General features: G+C 48.3%; 2 protein-coding genes across 2 annotated transcripts; both read right to left on the bottom strand.

Moving 5' to 3' along the window:
* On the bottom strand, window positions 1-21,163 carry LOC144605564 (T-lymphocyte surface antigen Ly-9-like). Its single transcript, XM_078420978.1, has 7 exons — window positions 21,069-21,163; window positions 20,724-20,845; window positions 9,050-9,169; window positions 8,159-8,512; window positions 2,254-2,541; window positions 1,661-1,759; window positions 1-875 (listed from the first exon to the last, which is right to left on the bottom strand). Exons 1-7 carry the CDS (start codon window positions 21,161-21,163, stop codon window positions 826-828), a joined length of 1,128 nt encoding a protein of 375 aa, XP_078277104.1. The 3' UTR covers window positions 1-825.
* On the bottom strand, window positions 19,017-27,026 carry LOC144605299 (SLAM family member 5-like). The gene is made up of 5 exons (XM_078420414.1): window positions 26,799-27,026; window positions 25,018-25,338; window positions 22,633-22,914; window positions 22,304-22,402; window positions 19,017-21,244 (listed from the first exon to the last, which is right to left on the bottom strand). Exons 1-5 carry the CDS (start codon window positions 27,010-27,012, stop codon window positions 21,195-21,197), a joined length of 966 nt encoding a protein of 321 aa, XP_078276540.1. The 5' UTR covers window positions 27,013-27,026; the 3' UTR covers window positions 19,017-21,194.
* Between the last annotated feature and the right edge of the window lie 712 nt (window positions 27,027-27,738).

The following is a 27,738-nucleotide window of genomic DNA, read 5'->3' as shown; positions in this document are numbered from 1 at the left end:
AGGGAGTGGGGGGAGGGAATATCTGGTCGTTACAGACAAACTGGCAATTTCATCACAGAACAATTGGAAACCTTTGCAGCTGTCTTTGGTTCCAGGAATGGTCCATTGTTTCTTGGGATCATTGGTTGGGCACAGGCTCTCTTCTGATTCTGTGCCCACGGTGCTCTCCCCTCTCGGTCTCGTGTGCTCCACTCACAGACACTAAACCTCACCACCTCAAACCCTCCTCTCCTTCCCAGACTCTCTCACTCCGACCTCTGTCCTTCTCCCTCCTCCTGGCTTCACTGTCACCTGCCACTCCCAATCAACATTCTCTCCCTCCCTCCCTATCAGGCAGCCTCCTTTCCCATGCACTCCCAATCCACAGCCCCACCCAGCCATTCTCACTCAAATCTTTACACCTCCAGCTCTCTGTCTGTCCACCATTCTCTGTCCCTTTGTTCATCCCTCATTCATCTGTCCTTCTCCATGCCATCCATCTTCCTTCCATCCCCTCCATCTCTCTTTTAATTCCTGACACCTCTGCACATTTCCACTCTGAACCCTCTGCATTCATTCCCTCTTATCCTTTTTCACTTTCCTCTATCTCCTTCCTATCCACCCCTCACCTCCCCACCTCTGGCTGCCATGACTCCTCTCACCCGCCCGGTTTTCCTGCTGACATAGAGTAGAGAGTGCGAGAGGAGAAGTGAGGAGAGGTGTGCAGGGAAGGAGAGGGAAGGGAAAGAGATAAATGGGAAAGGGGAGCGGAAGGGAAGTGAGAGAGGAGCAGTGGCAAAGGCAGGTGGAAGAGGGGATGTGGAGAAGGAAGGAGGTGAGGGGAAGTCATTCAGTCTTGTGAGGCCTGTCTGCAGTTCCTGTGACTGGGCGGGAGCCTGTGGGGAGAGAGATAGGAGAGAAGTCAGTGCACCTTATGTGGTTCTGCAGGAGATGAATCACCTGTCCCCGTACCTTCACCCTCGCCTCTATCCAGTGACCCTAGCATTCCTTCCAGGTGAGAAAGAGGTTCACATCCTCTAACCTCAGTTACTACATCCAGTTTTCCTGGTGCAGCCTCCTGTACATTGGGAAGACCAGGCATAGACTCATTGACTGTTTCAATGAACAGTAACATTTGGTCTGCCAAAGCCCACTAGATCTCCCATCTGCGAATCATTTTAACTCCCCATTCCCACACTTACCTTTCTGTCCTAGGCCTCCTCCATTGTCAGAGTGAGGCCATACACAAAATGAAGGGATTCCACCTGGATAGCTCACAACCTAACGATATAAACATTCAATTTTCCAATTTTAGGTTACCACTTGCCAATTTTCCCCATCTGGCTTCACAAGGTGCAGCTCTTAAACCTGTCTCTCACCTTCCTTTCGTATCTCTGGCCTTTGTTTTCACCATCTGGCTATGAACATCCCCTCTCTCCCACCTATGTCAATCTGTTACCTGCCATGCTTTGTCCTGCCTCTCCCCGTTTCCACCTATCTTCCCCCCCCACCCCCCCACAATCAAGGGTCTTGAACTGAAACATCACCTATCCATGATCGCCAGAGATGCTGCCTGAACTACTGAACTACTCTAGCACTTTGTGTCCTTTTCTGAATTAACCAGTGTCTACAGTTCTTTGTTTCTACATTTTCACTGGAAACACATAGAGAGAGTACTCACTGATGATGTGGGTGGCGACAGTGACTGAGAGGAGAATCAGAAGCAGGACGGCTGCGACCGTGGCCCTCAGCCAACATCCACAGAGACAGCTTCTCAGCCCTGGTGAAAGAGAGGGGATCACTCATCAGAGAGACTGCACGGGGCCTTGTTCACAAACTCAGCAAGAACTCAGGGCCCTCACCCCCACCGCAGACTGACATCAAATAAATGTGACAACGCTGACCATTCACACACACACACACAGACACAGCATGGATGTGTCCGTGCTCGCATGTCCCTGGAGAGAGAACACGCGTGTCCACGGGAACGCTGGAAGCCTTCCGTGAACACTGGTCGCCACGGGAGGTCGAATGTATTATTGACAAAGTTGGCGGAATTTTAATTTGATAACTGTTTTGTTTGTAAACTGCCAATATAGACAGCTTTTGATTTGATCGCGTTAATACTTTGTATGCTTGATTTTGTTTTGGAATAAAGTATTTGTATATTGAAAAAAAGCGTGGATAGATACAGCGTGAAGCTCCCTCTGCACTATCTCAAGGAACAGTTAAACCACCACATTCTTCAAACCTGATTCCCCCTCAGCCACTCACCAGGTGTGGTCTGTTTACAGACATCCATCAGCCGTATCTGTGCCGTGCCCTTACTGACCGGGTTCCTGGCCTCACACTTGTACACAACGTCGCCAACCTCTGCCGTGTGATGAACCTCTACCGTCTCTCCGTGTCCCCGGAGGTGATGGGTAATGTCGTTTCGCAGAGCTTCTCCTCCCCTCCACCACCTGAAGCTGGTGGGGTCACCGGAGGTCACGGAGCAGGTCAGGGTGAAGTTGCAGATCCCGGTGATGTTCTGAGGCCTGATCTCTGTTCCTGACACGGGCTCTGAGGTTGCGGCAGAGAGAAGAAAGGTGAGTAGAAGTAGAAGAAAGGACTGGCAGAGAATTCCACAGATTCACAACTCTCTGGGTGCAAAAGTCTTTCCTCATCACAGTCCTAAATGGCCTACCCCTTATTCATTCATTGTAACCCCTAGTTCTGGATTCCCCCAATATCGGGAACATTTTTTTCTGCATCTCGCCTGTCCAATCCCTTGAATGTTATATGTTTCTATAACATCCCCTCTCATCCTTCTAAATTCCAGTGAATATAAGCCCAGTCAATCCATTCTTTCATCATATGTCAGTCCCGCTATCCTGGGAATTAACCTGGTGAATCTACGCTGCACTTCCTCAATAGCAAGAATATCCTTCCTCAAATTAGGAGACAAAAACTGCACATAATACTCCAGGTGTGGTCTCACCAGGGTCCTGTACAACTGCAGTAGGACCTCCTCACGCTGTGAAGGCCAACATGCTATTTGCTTTCTTCAGTGCCTGCTGTACCTGCGTGTTACTTTCAGTGACTGATGTATAATAACACCCTAGTCTCGTTGCACCTCCCCTTTTCCTAATCTGACACCATTCAGATAATAATCTGCCCGTGTTCTTGCCACCAAAGTGGATAACCACTCATTTATGCACTTATACTGCATCTGCCATGCATCTGCGCACTCACACAACTTATTCAAGTTACCCTGCAGCCTCATAGCATCCTCCTCGCAGCTAACCCTGCCACCCAGCTTTGTGTCTTCCGCAAATTTGGAGATGTTACATTTAAATCCGTCGTTTATGGCTCTGTATCCCGGGAATTCTATCCAGTTCCTTGTCTTTTGTCACTCATGTGAGTGGACTCGGTGTCCGTTCTACATCTGAGTGTGACCCAGCCCAGACCGGCCCTGAACCTGGTCACCTGGGGCACAGACCCAGTCTGGGATAGGGTGCGATGTTCCAGAGTGAATCCGGCACCGTGCAGATCCTGGATCACACACCCTCTCCGCACAGAGACTCAAGCAGTTCACAGATCAGGAGGGCACAGTGCGTAAAGAAAATTAATCCAGTGACAGTAAACAAACGTGAAAGTTTTGTTTAGTTTAGTTTAGTTTATTGTCACGTGTACCGAGATAGTCAAAAGCTTTTATTCACAAAATGCTGGAGTAACTCAGCGGGTCAGGCAGCATCTCAGGAGAGAAGGAATGGGTGACGTTTCGGGTCGAGACCCTTCTTCAGACTGATGTCAGGGGGGCGGGACAAAGGAAGGATATAGGTGGAGACAGGAAGAATGTGGGAGATCTGGGAAGAGGGAGGGGAAGAGAGGGACAGAGAAACTATCTAAAGTTGGAGAAGTCAATGTTCATACCGCTGGGCTGCAAGCTGCCCAGGCGAAATATGAGGTGCTGTTCCTCCAATTTCCGGTGGGCCTCACTATGGCACTGGAGGAGGCCCATGACAGAAAGGTCAGACTGGGAGTGGGAGGGGGAGTTGAAGTACTCAGCCACCCGGAGATCAGGTTGGTTAAGGGGGACTGAGCGGGGGGGGGGGGGGGGGGCAGGGTGTGGTGGAGACGCTCCTCCAAATAAGGGATACGTGTAAACGTCTGTAAATTTGGAAGTGAATGCCTGTATCGAATGTGTAACCTCCGGAAATGTCGGATGGGTTTGTTAAAAAAGAAGGTGTTTTGTAAATATTTATTACTTGAATAAAGTATTTTTTGATATAAAAAATAAATCAAAAAGACTGAGCGAAAGACAAGACGTGATCACAATTAATTGAGCCATTCACAGTGTACAGATACATGATAAAAGGATGAAGGGACACAACTATCTCTATTTATTTATGTCAGTGTAGCGACCATAGAGAGTGGTCCTAGGTGTAGAACCCTCAGATTAGCCAGCAAGGTCACGTGTGGGTGCGACCGTAAGGATTGGTCCAGGGAGTGAGACCACTGATTGGACAGCGTCGTCACGTGCGGTTTTGGCGCCGAAAAGAGTCAGTTGTAAGACTTCTTCGAAGTGAACAGTTAGTTTTAATGGTTGTCTGTAATCTTGTTAAGTAAACTTTGTGATCGAATATTGCTGTTGCAATAAACTTCTTCAACAAAGAACGAGCCTCCAGACTCGCCATATTGGTGACCCTGACGTGATCCAGCCGATCACCTACCATGAGTGAACAAGACGCCTCGTTTTTGGCTTCTATGACCCTCCGCCAGCAGCGATGAGCCCGCCGCTCCGCCGGCCGCCACCACGCCCAACCCGACTGTCCAGGCCGTCGTCGCGGCCCCCGACCCGTATGCTGAGGTCCTGGCGGAGTTTCCAGAGCTGCTCATTCAACGCTTCGACGCCCCTTCGGCCAGGCACGGCGTGGTCCACCACATCCGCACCGAGGGCCCCCCTGTTTTCGCTCGGGCCCGGAGGTTACCGCCCGACAAGCTGGTGGTTGCGCTGGCAGAATTCAGGAAGATGGAAGAAATGGGCATTGTCCGTCAGTCCGACAGCCCGTGGGCCTCGCCATTGCATATGGTCTCCAAAGCATCTGGGGGGTGGAGACCATGCGGTGATTACCGGCGCCTCAATGCCGTCACCATGGCCGAACGCTACCCCATACCGCACCTCCAGGACTTCTCGTCTGGACTGGAAGGTGCCGTGGTGTTCTCCAAGATCGATTTGGTGCGGGGCTACCACCAGATCCCGGTGCGTACGGAGGACATGCCACGATCACTCAGTTCGGGTTGTTCGAATGCTTGCGCATGCCTTTCGGTTTAAAGAATGCGGCACAGGCCTTCCAGCGACTCATGGACCGTGTTGGTCGGGATTTGCCTTTTGTGTTCATTTATTTAGATGATATCCTGGTCGCCAGCCCCTCGGAGCAGGAACACCTGGCCCACTTGCGGACTGTATTCCAGCGGCTCCAAGACCACGGGCTCATCATCCAACCCTCCAAGTGTTAATTTGGCCTCCCTTCTCTCGATTTCTTAGGGCACAGAATCACCCCTGCCGGCGCCACCCCTTTGCCCGAGAAGGTGGAGGATATCCGTGCATTCCCGCGGCCCACCACAGTGAAGGGTCTGCAAGAGTTCGTGGGCATGGTGAACTTCTACCATAGGTTCGTTCCGGCAGCAGCGCGGGTCATGCGCCCGCTCTTCCAGTGCCTCGCGGGTAAACCTGCAGAGTTGGTATGGTCCTCGGCCACGGAGTCGGCCTTTGCAGCAGCTAAGGCGGCTTTGCAGACGCCACCATGCTGGTCCACCCGAGCCCCTCCGCCCCCACGGCCCTGACGGTTGATGCGTCTGACGTGGTGGTGGGAGGGGTTTTGGAACAGCAGGTCGTGGCGTTTGGTGGCCCTTGGTGTTTTTCAGCCGTCAGCTGAGTTCGGCTGATCTGAAATATAGCGCCTTTGACCGAGAGCTTCTGGCTCTCTACTTAGCTGTCCGTCATTTTAGGTATTTCCTAGAAGGCCGCCCGTTTGTGGCCTTTACGGACCATAAACCGTTAACTTTTGCTTTTTCCAAATTGTCCGAACCATGGTCGGCCCGCCAGCAGCGGCACCTGACTGCCATCTCTGAGTTTACCACCGATGTCCGTCATGTCGCTGGTAAGCTTAATGCCGTTGCTGACGCCCTGTCTCGGCCTGCTGTTTCCCCCATTTCAGCGGTAGACTGCGAGGTGGATCCCCAGGAGCTTGCGGAGGCACAGCTCCTGGCGGAAACCTCCTCGGCATACCAGCCTGCCACTTCAGGGTTGACGATGGCTCAGGTGGCCTGCGGGCCGGCAGGCACAAAAGTCTGGTGTGATGTTTCCCTTCCCCGTCCCAGGCCGGTGGTGCCGCCCTCCCTTCAGCGCCGGGTGTTTGATGCCATTCACGGGCTGGCGCACCCCTCCATCCGCTCCACCTCTGCCTTAGTAGCTGCTCGGTTTGTGTGGCATGGACTGCGAAAGCAGGTAGCTGCTTGGGCCCGTTCCTGCGTTCCCTGCCAGACTGCTAAAGTCCAACGCCATGTCCAGCCCCCGGTACAAGAGTTTGCGGTCCCAGCAGTCCGTTTTTTCCATATTCACGTGGATTTAGTCGGACCTTTGCCTTCCTCCCGGGGCTTCATCCATCTGCTCACGGTGGTGGATCGGTTCACCCAGTGGCCAGAGGCTTTCCGATTGTCTGATACCTCCACCGCCTCTTGTGCCAGGGCCCTCCATTGGGTGGCCCGTTTCGGGGTTTCGTCTGTTATTACCACCGAGGGGGCCACAGTTCACCTCTAGCCTCTGGGCCACGCTAGCAGAGCTGTACGGCTCCCGGTTGCAACACACCACGGTGTACCACCCTCAGGCTAATGGGCTTGTGGAGAGGTTCCACAGACAACTCAAGGTGGCCCTCAGTGCGAGGCTGGAGGGCCCGGACTGGGTAGACCAACTTCCCTGGGTCCTTTTGGGCATCCGGACCGCTCCTAAGCAGGATCTCGGTGCTTCGTCCGCAGAACTAGTATATGGCTCGCCACTTCGAGTACCCGGAGATTTGCTTCCGGAGTCCTCTGGTCAGCTGCCTCCAGTTCTGTCGGTTTTAGCAGCTCTCCGGGCACGCGTGGGTTCCCTGGCTCCGGTTCCGACTTCGCGTCATGGGTGTCTCATGGTGCATGAACCGCCTGCCTTGAAGGACTGTGAGTTTGTATTTCTGCGTAAGGATGCCTATCGTTCCCCGTTGCAGAGGGTCTATGTAGGGCCGTTCCGGGTTTTGCGTAAAGGGACGGCCACCTTCACCTTAGACGTGGGCGGCAGGAGTGAGCTCGTCTTGGTGTCCCGGCTTAAACCTGCGCACTTGGATCCGGACAGCCCTGTCCTGGTCAGACAACCGCCTCGGCGCGGCCGTCCTCCTGCAGTTCCACCCGGCCCGGGACCCGCCACTCCTGCAGTTCCACCCGGTCCAGGATCCCCCGTTCCTGTGGTTCCGGCTGCCCCTCTCCTTACTCGTTCTGGTCGCGAAATCCGGCTCCCTGCTAGGTTCCGTACCTTGGGTTCTGGGGGGGGGGGGGTCATGTAGCGACCATAGAAAGTAGTCCTAGGTGTTGAACCCTCAGATTAGCCAGCAAGGTCACGTGTGGGTGCGACCGTGAGGATTGGTCCAGGGAGTGAGACCACTGATTGGACAGCGTCGTCACGTGCGGTTTTGGCGCCGAAAAGAGTCAGTTGTAAGACTTCTTCGAAGTGAACAGTTAGTTTTAATGGTTGTCTGTAATCTCGTTAAGTAAACTTTGTGATCGAATATTGCTGTTGCAATAAACTTCTTCAACAAAGAAGGAGCCTCCAGACTCGCCATATCAGGATGCACATACTTTCCAAACCACTCCAGCAGGTTAACATCATGAATGGTGTCGGGGACAGGAGTGGATGAGATTGCAGTCACACTCGCGGGGCTGAGCCCCTGCACAATTGTTGGTTGGACACGATAAGGTTAGTAACACAAAAACAGTACAGACAATACAGAACACTTGCTGTAGAGCAGACCGCATGGGAGATCGATGGCAGTCAGTGGGATTCAGTAAACTGGGGAACGCACAGGATCTGCACTCGCCCATTAATTAGGGGGGGGGGGGTTCAGGAACCGGTGAAACCTGGGGCCTCTGCGGCAGTCTCACTCACCGTACACCCCCAGTCGGACTTTCGCCAGAGTTTCAGATCCTGTACGTGGAACAACATCCACCAAATAATCACCAGCATCCTCTCTCCGTAGATCACGGATTTCCAGACTGAAGTTCCCGCGGTGAAGAGTGACCCGTCCCGTGTAATTGGTGTCATAGTATTTAATGTTCCCATTCGAGTACTTCACTATGCTGGTTTTGGGTGATGTCCGCCTCCACACAACGCTGTCACCGTCCGACTGTGCGACTGTGATCCCAGCAGGTAAGGAGACCGAGTGTCCCAGAGCTCCGGTCACGGTGCCAGCGGCGGCCCCAGTCCCAGCTGAGGAGACAAGAGAGGCAGTCAGCAGGAGAGCTCAGTGACTGGAGGAGGAATCGGAGCTGGGAGAATCACAGAGCACAGGAGCAGGCCATGCGGCCCATCGTCTGGCTCCCGGCTCTGTGAGAGACCGGCCCACAGTTCCTACATCACACAGTGAGCCCACTGTGAACAGAGTGAAGACTCTCTACACCCGGGGCTGAGGAAGAAAGTTACAGCCAGATATAGATGGACGGGTCAGGGGGCACAGACACAGCAAATGGGACGCAGTCATGAGAAGGGTGCACGTGCCGAAGAAATACAGGGTAAAAGGGAGGGGGTGGGCGGTGTGGAGAGCAGAAGGAGCTTGAAGCGGGAACTTGCATTGTACAGAGACCCCTGAAGATGGAGGTACAGGCCAATAGGCAGACGGGCTGCTTTCCTTTAGCCGAGGCTCAGGGTTTAAGACCAAGTGAGGGTTGTGCTGTAACTGTGCCCAACACTAGTTAGACCCCAGCCTAACCCTGCGGACAGTTTTGGTCACCACCACCTGGGAGAGACGGGTCACACTGGAGAGAGTGCAGGGAGATTTACCAGGACGACGCTGGGACTGGAACTGTCGCTGTGAGGAAAAATCGGAGAGGCTGGGGTTGTTTTCCGTGGGACAGAGATTGCTGAGGGGGACGATCGAGACGGTATGAAGTGATGAGGGACCTGAACAGAGTAAATGGGATGGAGCATTTCGCATAACAGAAGCAGAGTACAAGGCCAGAAATTTACTGGAACCGGGGAAGGATTAGAGGGGAGAGGAAGGAAGGTGTGAACTCAGAAGTTTCCCTATAAGATAGACACAGAATGCTTGGAGTAACTCAGCGGGACAGACTGTTCCCTATACTCCCCAGAGCCCTACCATTCACGGTGTTTGCCCTACCCTTATTAATCCTCTCACAATGCATCGCTTCATCGTTATCAGTAATACATTCCATCTGTCATTGCTCCGTCCATTTTAACAGCTCATCGATGTCATACTGTAGTGTGTGACTTGTCCTTTATGTCAACAAAATAGCCGATGTTGTCTGTGAACTTATTAATCACACCTCCTACATTTAGATTGAAGTTACTAATGTATCTATAGACTTTATGGGTCACAGCACTGATCTCGATGGGACATCGCTGGTCATAATCTGTCGATCACTGAAGCAACCTTCCACCATCATTCTGCTCCCTATTATGGAGTGGATGTTGTCAACTTGCTCTGGGTCCTGTAGATCTTTACCTTTTAGTCCAGTCTTCAATGTCAAAGGTGTTATAGGTATGCAGGTGGATTATATGAATCCCCACCGTCTTAATTAATACATGTAGTCCCCTCTTCCTAACAGATCACAGTGGATTGTCCACAAATAAAACCAAGCTGACAATCTTTAAATAATCCCGGACTTTCAAAGTGATTAATCATGTCTCAATTTTTTCCAATAATTCTCCTACTGATGTTAGGCCCATAATTAACTGGTACTAGGTTAATTCCCGGAATGGCGGGACTGTTGTATGTTGAAAGACTGGAGCGACTAGGCTTGTATTCACTGGAATTTAGAAGGATGAGAGGGGATCTTATCGAAACATATAAGATTATTAAGGGGTTGGACACGTTAGAGGCAGGAAACATGTTCCCAATGTTGGGGGAGTCCAGAACCAGGGGCCAAAGTTTAAGAATAAGGGGTAGGCCATTTAGAACCGAGATGAGGAAAAACTTTTTCAGTCAGAGAGTTGTAAATCTGTGGAATTCTCTGCCTCAGAAGGCAGTGGAGCCCTACTCCTGCACCTATTGTCTATTGTAATTACTGGAGCATCTTCGATGTACTTCACTCCTAAAGTGAAGGTACACTATCAAGGACAAATATACCTTCATCATGCATACTGTGGCTGCGTACGAAAGACAGAGTCTGGCTTAAGCCCAAAGGCATGCAGGATACTGAAAAGGTATCTGTGATCCACCCTGTCAAACACCTTCTCCAAGTGGAGGGAAGGATAGGCAATCAGCAGACTAGGTTTAGGTTTAGATTTATTATTGTCATGTATCTGTGATCCACCCTGTCAAACACCTTCTCCAAGTGGAGGGAAGGATAATCAAAAGCATTGTTTGATATCCAATCAAATTAAATCAAACTATACAGAAATACAACCAAACCAAACACAAGTACAATAGGTTGAACAATGGGAAAGAAACAAAGTGCAGACTATATTTCTCAGCATTGTAGCACACCAGTTTCATATGCAAAGTCCAAACACGGCAATGGGGTAGAGGTGAATTGGAGGGTTCCCTAGCTTATGGACGGGTTCAGAAACTGATAACGGAGGGGAAGAAGCCATTCTGAAGACTGAGGCCAGCTTTCTGAGGCAACATATTGATCTACCAGTTCTGCCCACCTGCCTGTCTTTTCGATAGGACGTGTATCCTTAGATGTTGAGCTCCCAGCTTTGATCCTCTTTCAACCACATCTCCATGATGCCCACAATGTCATACCCACCACTTTCTAATTACGCTACCTGCTCATCGGCCTTATTCCATATACAGTGTGCATTCAAATTTAACTGTAAGGGCTAACATTACGAATGCAGCAATGTGGGTTTTATTGCAGGAGTGTAAAAGCTCCAGCTCGGATTATTCCTGGGGCATCCTGTTGTCAGCATGGAAGTGCGGTTTATGGCTGATCGTATCCTCTGATATCAGCAACTGGCCTCAAAGCTTTGAAGTGTTAAGAAGAACATCTTGCCATATGGACTGCCCTTTGTTCCCAAGAAAGAAGAGGTCACGATGGACACGACGGACACGGAGGTCTCGAAAGACACATGAAGATTTATAGGGTATTGTAAACTTGCCGTATAAGGCAGCTATGGAATAATACTGGCACATGTATTTAGGGTATAAAAGCTGTGTAAATGTAAGCTTTTGGGGAGACCCCGGACGTTGACGTCTTTCAGACACTGAAGTCCCTCATTTGGGGTTGATTTCGTGTTCAACTGAGATTCACAGACGAACCGATAAGGATAAGGACAAGGATAAGGATAAGCTTAAGGATTTGGAAGGTCACTCTTGTTGACATTGTTTTGGTCTGGGTAAATTGATCGTTTGGTGATATTTATTGGTAACATAATTTCGGATAATTGGATGTCAGACATGTGAGACGGACATTGGATAAGAATGATGGCGGTGCTTTTTGGATATTGAGGTAAGAGTCTTTATCGCATGAGTCTGGTCTGGGTAAATTTAAGAGTAATTTCATAACGTGATATAGTGATTGGTTGTCAGGCTAGGAATGGGACAGGCTATGGATATAAGAGCGGCGGAACAATTAATGTGGGAGCGAGAAGCGGTGAAGAAATGGAAAAAGAGGATTAAAGAATGGAAAGAGGGGGTGCAGAAGCGCCATCAGGAGTCGAGGGAGCGAAGTTGGAGGGAAAATGCAAGTAGTAGAGGGATATCAGTGTGATAGGTTGGGAATACCGAAAACATGCGATATTTTGCAAGCGGAATGTAAGGTGTATGATCTAAGACTTGACCGTGTTACCCGAGCTCGAGATGAATTTAAAACTGGTACCAAAGGGATATATCCCGCCCAACAACAACAAAAGTCAGAATCCGAACCACTGGAGTCTATAGCGGCTTTATTAGGTAATCAGGAGTCCGAGGGTGACGAGGAACCCTGGACACGTCTGATCCCCACAGCCCCACAGTCAGAGCCACCGGCTGCGGTGGTGCCAGTCCCGGTTCTACCCTCCCACCAGGATATTCGGGACTACCCCCCCCGATTATGAGGCAGCATCAGGAAATATGGATAGGTCCCAGACAACCGTTGGTGAAAGGGTTAAGTTGCGCCACGAACAAGAATCCGTCCGCACAATCGGCGCTAGAGATTGAGGATACTGCCTACCCTCGCCTTTTTCAGTACACCTCATTCTGTCCAGCAGGTTGAATTATTTGCCCTCACGCAGACCTGCCACCTTTGGATGTAATAAATGCTACATGGTGTCACCTCAAAATAAATTGGGGTTTACAAATTGATTTTATTGAATTGTCACTTGTGCATAGTTATAAGTATTGCTTAGTTATTGTTGATGTGTTTAGCCGATGGATTGACGCCGAAGGTCTCAATAGGACTTTGACATCCAGTCTAAAATCTCAAACTATATAATGTTTAGCATTGTAAAATAATGTTCATTTTGCTATTGTTACTTCTGCTATTAGGGGAAGTGCACTCAAGATCTACATGGGATTGTGGTCAATCTGTATTTACTCCATGACATTTATGTAGAGACGATCAGATGATATGCAGAGGAGGCAATGGCACAATACCCTGGAAGGCAGAAAGAACAGGACCCTGCTCAGGATGGTTTAATAAGACCAGAGCTAAACAATTGAGAGACCAAGCCTATTGGGTTGTACCCTGCGGACAAGCTATGTGCCAGTTTAATTTCCAAGATGAATTTAGTTTTCCATGTAAGAAGCAGCAGCCATATCAGGGTCAGTCTAGACGAACTTGAGGGTTACATCAGCCGTCCCTACGAGAAGAGATGAGGGGAAGAATAGATTGGAGAAGGGACTCTTGCAGTAGAACGCAGGAGAGCTTTACATGTCCAGCCAACACAGCATGCGTAGTAGGGAAGTATGAAGTACAATGCCCTGAGGGGTGCGGAGGGTATACAGCAAAAGGACAACTAATGGTTATTACACATAACCAAGGAAAGGTCAATTTGGCCACTAAATGGAATGTAAGCATGACTTGTGAAAGAGGAGATGGAACCACATGGTTGAGTAATCAAACTGCGATAAGGGAATGGAGCAGAAAGGGCTGGAACGGCTGGGGGACAAGTAGCAGCACTTACATTCTGAAGAAAGATGATTGGTTAGCGTGTACCAATGTTACCCAGATAGAAGGAAGGCACCCCCTAGTAATAATTTGGTCAGTACGAGAGACTACACAGGAAAAATCCAATGTAGGACATTTAAGGCGAATGTATACAACTTGTACCCCAATGGTTAGATCCCCGAATGTTTAAATTTGACCGTCAGGATAGAATATGAATCCAGGAAGCAGATTGAATGTAACGTTGCTGAAATTACAATGGAGGGGTTGGAACTGGAATAGGAACGTTAAATTCCTTCGATTATAGAGACCTTACAAAATAAGGTACAGACAGTAGGAGGATTGATGGGAGAAGGAATAAAACTACGAAATGCTTGGGATAAAGGATTACAAGAAATGCAATTTTCAGGATGGTTATCTGATGTAATGACTTGGAGACAGAATGAAGAGGTAGAAAAATAACTGGAAAGGGTAATGCAGAATCAAACGGAGTTAAATTCGAATTACACCCACTGTATGATGAAAGAAATAGTGCCGAGGTTTGGACTACTGTGTACATTGAGCACTTTGAACAATGGACCCTATTTTACAGCCAAAGTTAATGAGGAAATGTGCAAACAGTTAAATATCCGCCAGCAGTTCCACTGCGTACACCATCCACAGGCTGCAGGTATAGTGGAACGAGCAAATGGCACACTAAAAAATAAATTGGCCTTGTACTTTGGAAAAAATGGAGGTTACACGGGAATTTTGTTTTTGTCTTTCAGTCCAGATATTTTTAAATTCATGTTACAAGTTGACAAAGCTTTTAATCAGGCTAACAACTTCAGGGCGAATTATTTTATGGATAACACCTTTCCTTACTCCTATTCCGTGCACGCTTTACTATTGACTTATTTACTGCCTAGTATTGAGAGTGATAACCATTTGCTCGGAGGGTGAGCTGGTGCTTTAGAACACCAGGTCTGCCCGGTTCTTTTTGAATCACTCACAGAGCCCTGGCTCCAATAATTGGTGTACGGATTATGATAACCAATCAGATGACTGTGGATGTCAATGTTTTAATGGGTGGTCCTTGAGACCCTATCTTAATCAAACACAGGAGAATTGGCCCCGGATACAAGTTAATTCTCCTCATGACTCTCCAGAAACACCAATAAATACAACTTGTTTCTGTAGAATGGGATTTAGACCAAATGAAGTTGGTCTGTCTGTGGGATTCAGCACATGCACCCATATCAGTACTGCAGGTCCCCCAAGACCTCTTAATGGGATTTACTTAATATGTGGGAGCTGAGCATATGTCTGGTTACCAGGACTTTCGGCCCGGTATGATCAGGGATCTTATGAGATCTGGACAGGCTCCTGTTATCTAGCTTTTGTAATCCCACATTTACGAATTATAAATCATCCTCTACAGCATCCAGAGTGGTGCTCTAAACGAACTGTATCAGGAGTTGAGAGGTTTTTGTGGATAATATTTCCGAGATGGGGAACCGCTCGGGCGGGAACTGAAATTAGAAACTTAGCTAGTGCCCTGGAACAATTAGCAAATTGTATTGCTGATGGGCTGTACGAGACTCAGGAACAAATAGGCCAGTTAACAACTGAAATGATGGCCCTGCGTCTTGTCGCTCTCCAGAATCGTATGGCCGTAGATTTCCTGCTAGCCGAGAAAGGGGGTACCTGTGCCATGATAGGGCAAGAATGTTGTACATTTGTACCAGATGTATCCTCTAATATCACCAATATCGCAGGGCATGTGAAGGAGGTTATAGAAAGAGCGTATAGCGTTTGAGCCCTCTGAGGAGGTGCTGTGAACTGTTTATGTATGTGCTGTTATGTTTGTGTTTTATTGTATGTACCTGAACTGATGTACAGCACTTTGGTCAATGTGGGTTGTTTTTAAATGTGCTATACAAATAAAATTGACTTGACTTGACCAGGAAAATAGGGGCAGATTTAGCCCAAGATCAAATTAATGCTTCAGGGTGGATTGGTTTGGTTGAGGATATTTGTGGGGGCCGATTCTCCATTATGGCAGTATCATTGTGTTAATTGTTGTGATTCTGTTCATCTGTTATTGCTTCAGTCCATGTATATGCCAAATATTTGTCAATCGACCACTTTAAAAGACTGTGATTATAGACTAATCAAAGAGGGGAATGTAAGGGCTAACATTACGAATGCAGCAATGTGGGTTTTATTGCAGGAGTGTAAAAGCTCCAGCTCGGGTTATTCCTGGGGCATCCTGTTGTCAGCATGATCGTATCCTCTGATATCAGCAACTGGCCTCAAAGCTTTGAAGTGTTAAGAAGAACATCTTGCCATATGGACTGCCCTTTGTTCCCAAGAAAGAAGAGGTCACGATGGACACGACGGACACGACGGAGACGGAGGTCTCGAAAGACACATGAAGATTTATAGGGTATTGTAAAATTTGCCGTATAAGGCAGTGATGGAAAAATACTGGCACATGTATTTAGGGTATAAAAGCTGTGTAAATGTAAGCTTTTGGGGAGAGGCGCTACACTAGCTTCCTGAGTGTTTCCGAGAACGCTTCGGTATCTAGGCTCTCTCCCACCTGGGTGAGTAGAATAAAGAGGTTAAACAATTTTGGTTGTCTGACTATTCTGCTAATAGGTCACGAACTACAACATAACACCTTTAGTTCTGTAGTCACCACCCCTATTCTCACATTGCTCCCCATTTTGCCTGACTTGAGACTCTTATCCCTTTGTAAACTTTCTGTTCTGTTACTTCCTCTAGACTTCTTCTGAGTGGCCTCTCTTGGGCAACTTCATCTATACATTTCAAATTTGTTGAACCCACTCCCCCATGGTTCAGTTTCAAGCCGTATCCACAGCCCTGTTTATACAGTTCCACAGGACCGTGGCCCCAGCACAGTTCACGTGGATTCCATCCCATGGCAACAGCTCCCTCCTTCCCCAATACTGATGCCAGTGTCTCATGAAGTGAAACCCAATTCTCCCACACCAATCTTTCCCATCACGTACCGTACCTCCCCGTACTTATGACAATAAACCCGGCTTGACTTGACTGGCAGATTCGAGTTTCCATTCTGCAAAAGCAAAGCAGTCCCCAGAGAGGGGGAAGTGAAACACAATAACTAGTTCAGAATAAACACGGATTGAGATGGGGAGAGACAGCCAGACGCAGCAGAGCAGGCACCTGATATCCATCAGTATCGAGGAACCAATGTGAGGGGCACACCTGATCTGTCCCGACAGACACGAGGAGGAAGGGATAGGGTTCAATGGGAGAGAGGACAGAGGGAGGCTTCTCTCAGACTCAATGCCCTTATTACTTTGCTCGTTCCATGCAAGTAAGCAGACAATCGAGAGATGGACAGGAAGCCAGTGTGGGAGGAGGCAGGGTCATACAGGAAGCCACAAAGCAGAAGCAAAGTGCAGCATAATAGCTGGAGGTAGGACAGGCAGCACAACCACAGTCCTGAGGTCCCACTTCAGGGGCCCAATGAGCTTCTCCTTGGTCTAGTTGCTCTTCCCATCTCTCGTCCCAATTCTAACACAGCCCAATTGTTGCACATTATCACAACCACCTAAAATGATGCAAGACTTCTTGCGTTTGAGGCAGCAGAAGTTATGAAGCTGCTTCTGCTTCCTCTGTTTGTTGTCGTTCACCTGACTGAGGTCAGTTGACAGGGCTCACCATGGGGAGGTCGACAACATAAGCCCCAAGATGTAAGACTAGTGTCTCTCAGTCCCTCTCTCTCTTTGGATGATATTTGTGCACACTCCGACCCTTTCACTCAGGGGGATATCTGTGCACTGACTGATGTGTCTCGTCCCTCTCTCTCAAGGTGATATCTGTACACTGTCGGGTGTCCCTCACTCCCTCTCTCCAGGGGCATCTACATGATTCCCCAGGTTTCCACAGATTCCTTTCCTCAGAACTCTGTGTAGGTTGGAAATGATCACCAATGGTGTAAGGGAGAGAACCAGAGAAACAGCTGTGATGGGAGGGGGAGAAGGCATGGGGTGAATGGCCACAAGTTGTCGTCACTGACTCAGTGAGTGAGTGGGTGAGTCTGCTTAACGCTCCCAGCTCTGGTTGGATCAACCCAGCCCATGAATGCAGAGGCTCAGGGGTGGGTGGAGGGAGAGGGAGTGTGGGGATGTCCTGTGCCCACTTGGCAGAAGATGTCAGCAGCCCTGCAGTAGCCAGCAAATTCATCCTCATCCACCCCGGCGGTCTCACTAATGGGCTGTCCATGTCAGGCATTTGCAATGCGGTGAGGACAAGCATCTGTATCTGTACACTGACTCATGTCTGTCTCAGGAGCCACAGGAGATGGGAAATGTGCTCCATGAATACTTCTCCTCTGTTTTTACCATGGAGAAAGACATAAAGACTAGGTTGCTTGGAAAGGTTAATGGAGATGTCTTGGGGATAGTCCGCTTACAGTAGAGGAGGTGCTGAACATGCTAAAACATATGAAAGTAGATAAAGTTCCATGGCCTGATCAGGTTTACCCAAGAACACTGCAGGAAGTGAGAGAAGAATTTATGGGAGCCCTGGCTGAAATACATGAATCATCATCATGGGAGAGGTACCAGAAGATTGGACGGTGGTTGACGTTGTGCCTTTCATTAAGAAAATGCCAGGAAGTATATAGTAAGCCTAACATTTAAGTTACTGGAGGGGATTCGGAGGGATAAGACATATTTATTTGGAAAGATGGGTTAATTAATGATCATCAGCACGTCTACATGCATGGGATGCACCCCATGACTAGCGGTGTGGCATAAGGGTCGATGATGGGTCCATTGGTATATATCACCTATAGCAATGATTTGGATGAAAATGTTCACGGCACAGTTAGTAAGTTTTCAGATGATACTAAAATACAGTAGCCGCATCATGGACATTGAAGAAGTTATCAACAACTGTTGATCTTGATCAGCTGGGTAGGTAGACTGCAAAATGGCAAATGGAATTTAATTCCGGTAAGTGCAAGGTTTTGCATTTGTGACATCAAGCACTGGAGGACATTCACAGTGAACAGGAGGGCCATAGGAGTCACTGTAGAAGGAGGAACCTAGGGGTACAAAGTAGCACCACAGTTTGCAGGATGGTGAAGAGAGCTTTTGGAATGCGAGTCTTCATCATTCTGGGCAAGTCAGCATTAAGAAGGCCTGTTTCTGGATTGTATGTCTCTATAATCCTGATGACTATAATATATCTTAGTCGCTCTCTCTTAGGGGGGGATAACTGTACACTGAATGGAGTATCGCAGTCCCTCTCGCTCAGAGGGATATCTGTACACTGACTGGTGTCTTACAATCCTTCTCTCAGAGGGATATCTGTACACTGACTTGTGTCTTTCAGTCCCTCTCTGGGTCTTGTGCGGGTGGTGATGGTGGCAGCGGTGGTTGTGATGCCGGGGTGATATCGGCAGCCCACCCTGGTAGTGGTCTACAGGTCAGTCTGCTACAACTGAAATCCATTATAAAGAGGTCCGTAAAAGCGAGTATTTATTATTATCTTTTAATTAACTGGGATACACTCAGTTAAAAATATATCGATGCAAAACAATTCTGAAAGAAAATTCAGGAAAACCTTTCTGGCCAGAATGTCAGAAGTCCAACAGGAGCAGGTGCAATTTTAGATTTGGTTTTAGAAAATGAGGATTTCAGGATTTCAAGATCAATTTATTGTCACATGTACCAATTAAGGTACAGTGAAATTTCAGTTGCCATACAGCCATACTAAGTAAAAACCAACAAGACACACAGCCACATAAAATAAAATGTAACATAAACATCCACCACAGCGGATTCCACATTCCTCACTGTGATGGAAGGTAAAGTTCAATCATCTTCCTCTATGTTCAACTGCAGTCGGAGTTGTTGAACCATCTGCAGTCGCCGCTGCCGACTGTCTGAAGCTCTCGCGTCGGGATGATTGAAACTCCCGCGTCCGGACGATTGAAACTCTCTCCGAGGCAGGGAGCTCCCGAGTCGGCCTCTTCTAAACAGAGACCGCGGGCTTCACGCTGTTAAAGTCCACAGGCCCCGCGGTTGGAGCTCTCCACAGTTGCAAAGGATCGCAAGCTCCATTTTGTTAAAGCCCGCGGCATGAAGCGCCGGACCGGTCTCCAGGAAAGGCCGCTAACTCCTCGATGTTAGGCCGCAGTGGGGACGGAGATACGATACGGAGTAAAATCACATCTTCGTCAAGGTAAGAAATTGAAAAAATCTCTTTCAATCTCTTACCACCCAGATAAATCAAACCAAGGATCATTAAACATACTTTTAACATACTGAAAATAGCAAAACCAGAAGAAAGGACAGACAGGCTGTTGGCGAAGCAGCCAATGTGGGTGGCACCACCTGGTGGAGGTGTTGGGAGATACAAAGAATATTTGTTGGTGGGGTGGAGGAGGGGCATTTTTGTAAAGTGATCACGATTCAATTTGATTTTGTTACAGAAAAGAGCAAAACTAAGATTAAAGGTTCTGAAATGGAGTCAGGCCAACTTTACTAAACCAAAATAATTAAGCAAAAACAGGTTAAATCACGGTGCAAAGAAAAATACTCAAGGTATCAATACCTTCACTCAGAGAGCAAGGACAAATAATTAGGGGATTAAACAGGCACAAGGGATATTCCTTATCAGATGGAGAAAAGAATATAGGAGCAAGGGGATTATGCTCTTGCTGTCAATATCAGGAACTGCATATAACCTCACACCAGACTGGAATGAACTTCCTGACTGCACCCCCAACCTGTGAGCTGATTCAATCTCTGTTGGGGAGAGGTTGTATGACCCAGGATCTGCACGGTGCCTGGATTCACTCTGGAACACTGCTCCACATTTGGAGTATTGTGAGCAGTTTTGGGCCCCATATCTCAGGAAGTATGTGCTGGCGTTGGAGATTGTCCAGAGGAGGTTTACGAGAATGATACCAGGAATGATTGGATTAACATATGATGAGTGTTTGTCGGAAATGGGCCTCTATTTGCTGGAGTTTAGAAGGGTGAGAGGGGACCTCATTGAAACTTACCTAATAGTGAAAGGCCCAGATAGAGAGGATGTGGAGAGATGATGTATCCACTCGTGGGTGAATCTAGGACCAGAGGTAATTGCCTCAGAATAAAAGGACATACCTTTGGGAAGGAGATGAGGAGAAATTTATTTCGTCTTAGGGTGATGAATCTGTGGAATTCATTGCCACAGAAGTCTGAAGAGGCTGTCTGAAGAGGCTGTCACAGATTGATGGATTCTTGATTAGTACGGGTGTCATGGGGTTATGGGGAGAAGGCAGGACAATGGGTTTCAGAGGGAAAGATAGATCAGTCATGATTGAATGGCGGAGTAGATGATGGGCTTAATGGCCTAATTCTGCTCCTATCACTTACGAACTATGAACTCATGAACATTATCCCAGTCTGGGTCTGTGCCCATCACAGCCCCAGGGCTGCTGCTGCTGGCAGGTTCAGGGTCGTTCTGGGCTGGGTCACGCTCAGGGGTATAAGAGACACTGGGGCCAATAACAGGATGATAAAACACATGGAACTGGGGAGAATTCCCTGGATACAGATCCTCAAGCAGGACACACGGTGGAGAGTTTGTGGATGAGTGTGGGTAGTGTTCGCGATGGGGGCACAACACATATGTGGACTTCCTTCAACTGACTGAACTGAAGGAGGATGGAAGAGTTAAACTGGTAGGTGGAAATGAGCTGGGATCGGCCTAACATTCACTCGTCGCTGTTGGAGACGGGTTGTTGGGTATCGAGGTGTCCATAAGGATCTCCTTTATTCGTCTTTCTTCTCTCTGCCCCAACCTCGGGGCCCATGGCACGGGGAGAAGAACAGATACAAGGGGAGTCATTCAGCCTTGTGAAGCCTGCCTCTAGTTCCGGTGACAGGGTGGGAGCCTGCGGTGAAACAGAGGGGAGAGAGGTCAGTGCACCCTGCGAGATATCCAAAGCATAAATTCATCAGTCACTGTGGCCAAGACTCACTCACTGCTGAGGGTAACTCAGTGCTGTCACTCGGCTTCTCTGGAAGAAATCGTTGTCACTCCTCCTCTCTTCAAATCTCTATAATGTCCAACAGACTCTAGATCCCTCTCTCCTGGGTTCTAGAACCTCATCTCCTGCGTCCCCCACTTTTCTTCAGTCCCAGTCACTGCGTCCCTCTCTCCCTTTGGCCACCTTGTCCCTTAATCCCCGTGGTTGCTATATCCTGTCAACATCCCATTATCCCAGTCTCTACCCCACTATCAGTCTATTACCCAGTCCGGGTAGACAATAGACAATAGACAATAGGTGCAGGAGTAGGCCATTCAGCCCTTCGAGCCAGCACCGCCATTCAATGCGATCATGGCTGATCACTCTCAATCAGTACCCCGTTCCTGCCTTCTCCCCATACCCCCTCACTCCGCTATCCTTAAGAGCTCTATCCAGCTCTCTCTTGAAAGCATCCAACGAACTGGCCTCCACTGCCTTCTGAGGCAGAGAATTCCACACCTTCACCACTCTGACTGAAAAAGTTCTTCCTCATCTCTGTTCTAAATGGCCTACCCCTTATTCTTAAACTGTGGCCCCTTGTTCTGGACTCCCCCAACATTGGGAACATGTTTCCTGCCTCTAATGTGTCCAATCCCCTAATTATCTTATATGTTTCAATAAGATCCCCCCTCATCCTTCTAAATTCCAGTGTATACAAGCCTAATTGCTCCAGCCTTTCAACATACGACAGTCCCGCCATTCCGGGAATTAACCTAGTGAACCTACGCTGCACGGTAATGCTGGTCTCGATTGATTCTTGACACTATGGACCTCTGATACTGCGAGATGAGAAGCGAGGGAATGCAGAGAACAGAGACTCGGGACAGGGTTATAAATACCACTTGCCCCAATCTCCCCCTCACTACTAACGATACCCATCAGAAAAGCAGACTTTCACTGGAACCACGTAAAACCAGGACTCACTGATGATGTGGATGGCAATCATGAATGAGAGGAGACATAGGAGCAGGACTGCAGCAATTATGGCCCTCAGCCGACATCCACAGAGACAGCTGCTCTCCCCTGGTGAAAGAGAGAGAATGATGTCGTAAAAATGGACCTGGGGATTGGCCAGCAAATTCAGTGACACCTCGGGCTCCTCACTCCACGACAGACTGACATCAAGTACCTGTGACACACTGTCTGATCACACAATCCAAGGGCATGGGTTAGACACAGCATGAACCCCCAAGGGCACTGTCCCATTAAACATTCCCTGCCCTCTCCAAACCCAATTTCCCATTGACACTCACCAGATATTGTTTGTTTACAGACGTCCTTCAGCCGGATCTCGGCCGTGCCCTCACTGCCCGGGTTCCTGGCCTCACACCTGTACACAACATCCCCGAAATCTGCTGCGTGATGGACCTCTACTGTCTCTCCATGTCCCCAGAGGTGATGGGTGCTGTCATTTCCCAGAGGTTCTCCTTCCCTCCACCACCTGAAGCTGGTAGTATCACCGGAGGTCACGGAGCAGGTTAGGGTGCAGATTCCGGTGATGTTCTGAACCACGATGTGTGTTCCTGACACGGGCTCTGAGGTTGGGACGGAGAAATGAAACATGAGTAAAGGAGATCCTTGTAGACCCAAGGATCTCCAATTCCCATCACCAACAGCCTTGGGTGGACATCTTGGGAACTCTCCCATGTTCAGGTATCTTTTCACTTCTGCGAGTGGTCCCAGTGTCCTTTATTCACCTGAGTGTGCTGCAGCTTGGACCTTCCTCGAATCTGGCCCGAAGACAACAGCCTTGTTACTGTGATAGGCACCAAACAAGACAGGGATTGTGTGCAGTGTCTTAGAGTGAGTCTGGCACAATGCAGATGTTGGGTTACAACCAACTCCCTCCACAGAGACATTAATCATCTCACAGAATGGATGTGCAATCAGGAAATTAATTCAGGGATCTAGAGCTACAAATTCACCTTCACTGAAAGACGTAGATGAACAAGGTAGCTGAAAGCAAACAAATCACTAGGATCCGGAGATAACAAACTGATGAATTTAATTTCTCACCAAATTGAGTTCAAACCTTGATGAGACAACCTTTTACTTTTTCCTTTTCAAAACCATTTTTCATGATTCCACGAGTACATTACATTTACCACAATTCAGAAGGTTTTCAAACAACAAAGATCATATCATAACACAATCATAATTACCTTGGAAGTACTTGAGCCCCTATGGCACACTTCATTCTCAGAAGGTTTTCCAAATGCGCTCTGATGAAGGTGATCCCTCTCCGCCCCGAGCCAGGCAATGGCTTTCATCTCCAAGCCTTGCCAGTTCACCGACCAGGTTTCTCATTGGGGCTCAGATAGATTTGAGAAAAGTGGTGCACGGTGCTCAAACAATAGGTTTTATATCCTCCAGCATGTCACTGAACTACCATGAGTCTGGATCCCTGGGTTACACCATACTGGGTTAGACTACATTAGAAGCAACAGGCACATTTCTGTTCATCGGATCACACAGCACAGAAACAGGCCCCTCAACCCATTATGTCGTTTCTTGTCATGGGTAGCTATCTATACTAATCCCAATGACCTGGACTTAGTCAACATCTATCTAAGCCTTGACGATTCAAATGCTTGACCAGATGCTTCTCAAATATTGTGCGAGTCTCTGCCTCCAGTATCCACATGCATGGAGTTACAGATTCCAACCACCTTAACAGTGCTTTCTCAGATCCCATCTAAATCTCTTCACCCAATCTTCCCCACAGGCAAAGTTTTCCCACGCTTTGCACTCATCCTTCACTATTCCAAGGATAATCCAGCCTATCCAGTGCTCACTGTCAAGTTTTACCAAGATTTCCCCTCCCCTCTCCCCCATCCGTCCTCCCCTTCACCAATGCAGAACGCTCTGCCCTGAGGAGAGGCCTGATTTTATTCCCCCACACCCACATCTCAGTCTGAGGAAGGGTCCCAACACGAGACATTACTCAACCTTTTTCTCCATAGATGCTGCCTGACCCGCTGTGTTACTCCAGCACTTTGTGTCCATCACCAAAATCATCCTCCACCATCACACTCAGCTTCCTAATTCCAAGTGTGAACTTGGGTATGTGTACTGCCTCAATGGGACATTATATTCTGTGGAATGAACACACAGGATACCGCTCAGCACAGCACAGCATGGAGGCTGAGGAATAAACACTTTGCTGAGCTCAAGCCACAGTCTGGGGATTTAGCAAGCAGAGCTTTGGGAAATAGACAGAACAACTGGGATCCCTGACCATGACAGGTCAAGTCTTTGACATGGGGATACAGTGGAACCTATTTCACTGGGAGCCAGATACAGATTATTTGGCCCATCCACAGCAGCACTTACCACTTCGTCCCATCCCATCGGCCTATCCTCTGTTCTAACCTCCCCATGTGCTTAGCTTCTCCAGCCTCAGAGCCATGAGATCCCCATTGATGATTTGACTTCGCAGCCCCTGGCCCGATCTCTGGAAATGTGGTTGGTGTGCCCCCCAACCTTGCACTGCCTAACCTCTGTGACCGCCATCTCTGGACTTCGACAGTCAGTGGGGTTCAGTAAACAGAGGAAGGCACAGGATCTGCCCCACCCATTAACCAACGCTGTTTCAGGAGCCAATGAAACTCAAACCCCTCCACAACAGTCGCACTCACCGTACACCTCCAGTCGGATTCTTGACTGAATTTCAGTCCCTGAACGTAAAATAACTGTCACCTCATAATCACCAGCGTCCTCTCTCCGTAGATCACGGATTTCCAGAGTTAAACTCTTGGGATGCAAAGTGATCCGTTGCCCGTATTCCTCAGTACCGAAGTATGCAATATTCCCCTTTGAGAACTCTGTAATTTTGCTTCTGAGAGATGTTTTCCTCCACTCAATCTTGCCAATGTCCAGTCCACCTGCAATCTCAGGAGATAAGGAGACCGAGTGCCCCCGTACTCCATTCACAGTGGGAGGGAGAGCCTCAGTCCCAGCTAAGGAAGCAAGAGAGGCAGTCAGCAGAAGAGCTCTATGACTAGTGGAGGAGGAGGAGCTAGGAGAGTCAATGCACACAGGAGCAGGCCATGCGGGCCATGGGATTCAGATCGGAGAAGGGTAATTGCATTGGGGAAGTTGAGCATTACGAGAAAATGGGGTAAATGGAAAGAGATGGGTGGTATGAAGCTTGTCCACCAATAATATCTCATGACATTTCTTTACTCCCCCCTCCGCCACTTCACCGATTTCTATTTTAAATATCCGCTATATTTGCTATACTCCTCGCCTGCTTTCAATTCTCTGTAGCTGTCACTTACTCCTTGACTTTCTTTATGGGGGCACTCGATCTCCTTATCTCCTGAGATTGAATTTAACTTGGACAATTGTCGGTGATGCATTTTGTTAAGTCAAATGTGCGGCAGGATTTACACAGGAAGTGTGGGGCCCTGGAGTTTGTTGCAGAGCAGACAGAACTTGGAAGACATATACGCAGTTCCCTTGAAAGTGACAACATGGTAGACAGGATGCCTTCTGCTTATTGAATAGAGGAGTTGGGACATCATATTACAGCTGCCAATGCCACATTTAGGGTAGTATGTTCAGTTCTCGTTGCCCTGTGGTAGGAAGGATGTCATTAAGCTGTGAAGGGTGAAGAAAAGATGCATTAGAATGTTTCCAGGACGTGATGGTTTGAGTTATGGGAGGTTGGTGGGCTGGGACCTTTTACCCTGGAGTGTAAGAGATTTGCAGGATGGCCTTACAGAAGTATACAAAATCATTAGAGGCATAAATTAGGTGAATGTTCACAGTTTTTTCCTTAGGATAGAGGAGTCCAGAACAGGGGGCATAGGTTTAAGATGAGAAGAGAAAGATTTAAGACACCTGACGAGCAATTTCTTCTTGTGGAGAGTGGTGTATATGTGGTACAAGCTGCTAGAAGAAGCTGCAGAGGAAGGTATACTGGAGATTATTAACAAAACATTTAGACAGGTACATGGTTGGAAAGGTTTACAGGGACATGGGCCAATCCAGACAAATGGGACTAGATCAGTTTTAATGAACTGAAGCATGACCAGCATGGACAAGTTGGGCCGAAGGGTCCATTTCTGTGCTGTATAACTGCAATCAGATTGTTCCTACAACCTTCCCTCATAATTCTATAATTTGTCTGCATCTCTCCTTCTCTATCTCATGCTGACTATTGGGATGCCAATTTTAAATCTATGTGGAAGATCCCAGAAAGGTCTACTACAAAGAAAAGCCCACATGGGTTCGTTCAAAGAACCTTCCATGGTATGCTCCCTTGGTGGACCCTTGAACTAATATAGCAAAGTCTGCTCCTCTTTTAAATCCTCCTTCCCCGTCGCGCTTGAAGAGTTTAGTTCTCGAAAAAAGAAAGAAATCCACCTAGAGAGGGGGAAATGAAACAAAATGACTCGCTCAGAATGAAACTCACGGATTGAGCCGGGGAGAGACAGCCAGAAGCAGATGAGCAGGCACCAAACATCCATCTTTTTCTCAGCAACCAGTGTGAAGTGGACACTTGATCTGTCCCGATAGACACCCTCTCTCTTCAGGAAAGTTGTCAAATTCCTAGACTCACACGAGGATGGGATTGGTGCAGTGGAGCAACTTGAGAGAGGACAGAGAGAGACTTCCCTCAGTCTCATCGCCCTTCCTATCCCGCTGCTTCTGTGAAGTGAAACAATCGAGAGAGATGGACAGGAAATCAGTGTGGGAGGAGGTGAGTTCACATTAGAAGCCACAAAGCAGTAGCAGACACAACAGAGTAGTTCAAAGGCGGACAGAATCTCTCAATTCAAGAGCACTAAGTTTCCTCTTGTTCTGGTGGCTCTCCTCATCTCACTTGACACAACCCAAATACTGATCCTTAACACAGCTACCTAGTGAACCAAGACTGGTTTCTCTCAGCCCCCCCCCCCCCCCCCCCCTTCAGCCTTGACATCCACCATGATGAAGTGCTTTGAGAGGCTGTTTATGGAACACATTAAATCCAGTCTACCAAGCAGCCTTGACCCACTGCAGTTCGCCCATTGCCACAATAGGTCAAAACAGCGGGTCAAGCAGCATCTGCAGAAGATGTTTCCGAATACTTGGTCCATGCCTCGCGTTAGCTTCAGGGGTCAGTTACCAAATGTCTTTCCCCCGCAGATGGACATAAAATACTGGAGTAACTCAGCGGGATAGAAGGAATGGGTAACGTTTCGGGTCGAGACCCTTCTCAAACGTCACCCATTTCTTCTATCCAGAGATGTTGCCGGTCCCTCTGAATTACTCCGGCACTGAGTCTATCTTCGGTGTAAACCAGCAAATCCGCAGTTCCTTCCTCCACACCTCTTCCCGCAGCCGCCCAACTATTGACCCACGGCATCATT

Source organism: Rhinoraja longicauda, chromosome 24, assembly GCF_053455715.1.
Source record: "Rhinoraja longicauda isolate Sanriku21f chromosome 24, sRhiLon1.1, whole genome shotgun sequence".
In the NCBI taxonomy this organism is placed as follows: Eukaryota; Metazoa; Chordata; class Chondrichthyes; order Rajiformes; family Arhynchobatidae; genus Rhinoraja; species Rhinoraja longicauda.
Note: the sequence above shows the minus strand (reverse complement) of the source record. Positions and strands in the feature narration are given on the sequence as shown.

What these genes read in the sequence shown, in the direction of transcription:
- LOC144605564 (XM_078420978.1), bottom strand. Translation starts at nt 21,163, where the DNA reads ATGGGCCCCGAGGTTGGGGCAGAGAGAAGAAAGACGAATAAAGGAGAT. An exon ending in CCCGTCTCCAACAGCGACGA is followed by an intron (nt 20,846 to 21,068) that starts GTGAATGTTAGG and finishes TATTGGCCCCAG; the next exon opens with TGTCTCTTATACCCCTGAGC. An exon ending in AGTCCGACTGGGGGTGTACG is followed by an intron (nt 2,542 to 8,158) that starts GTGAGTGAGACT and finishes CCGCAACCTCAG; the next exon opens with AGCCCGTGTCAGGAACAGAG.
- LOC144605299 (XM_078420414.1), bottom strand. Translation starts at nt 27,012, where the DNA reads ATGAGACTGAGGGAAGTCTCTCTCTGTCCTCTCTCAAGTTGCTCCACT. An exon ending in GTCTCTCCCCGGCTCAATCC is followed by an intron (nt 25,339 to 26,798) that starts GTGAGTTTCATT and finishes TTGCTTCCTTAG; the next exon opens with CTGGGACTGAGGCTCTCCCT. An exon ending in CTGTAAACAAACAATATCTG is followed by an intron (nt 22,403 to 22,632) that starts GTGAGTGTCAAT and finishes CTCTTTCACCAG; the next exon opens with GGGAGAGCAGCTGTCTCTGT.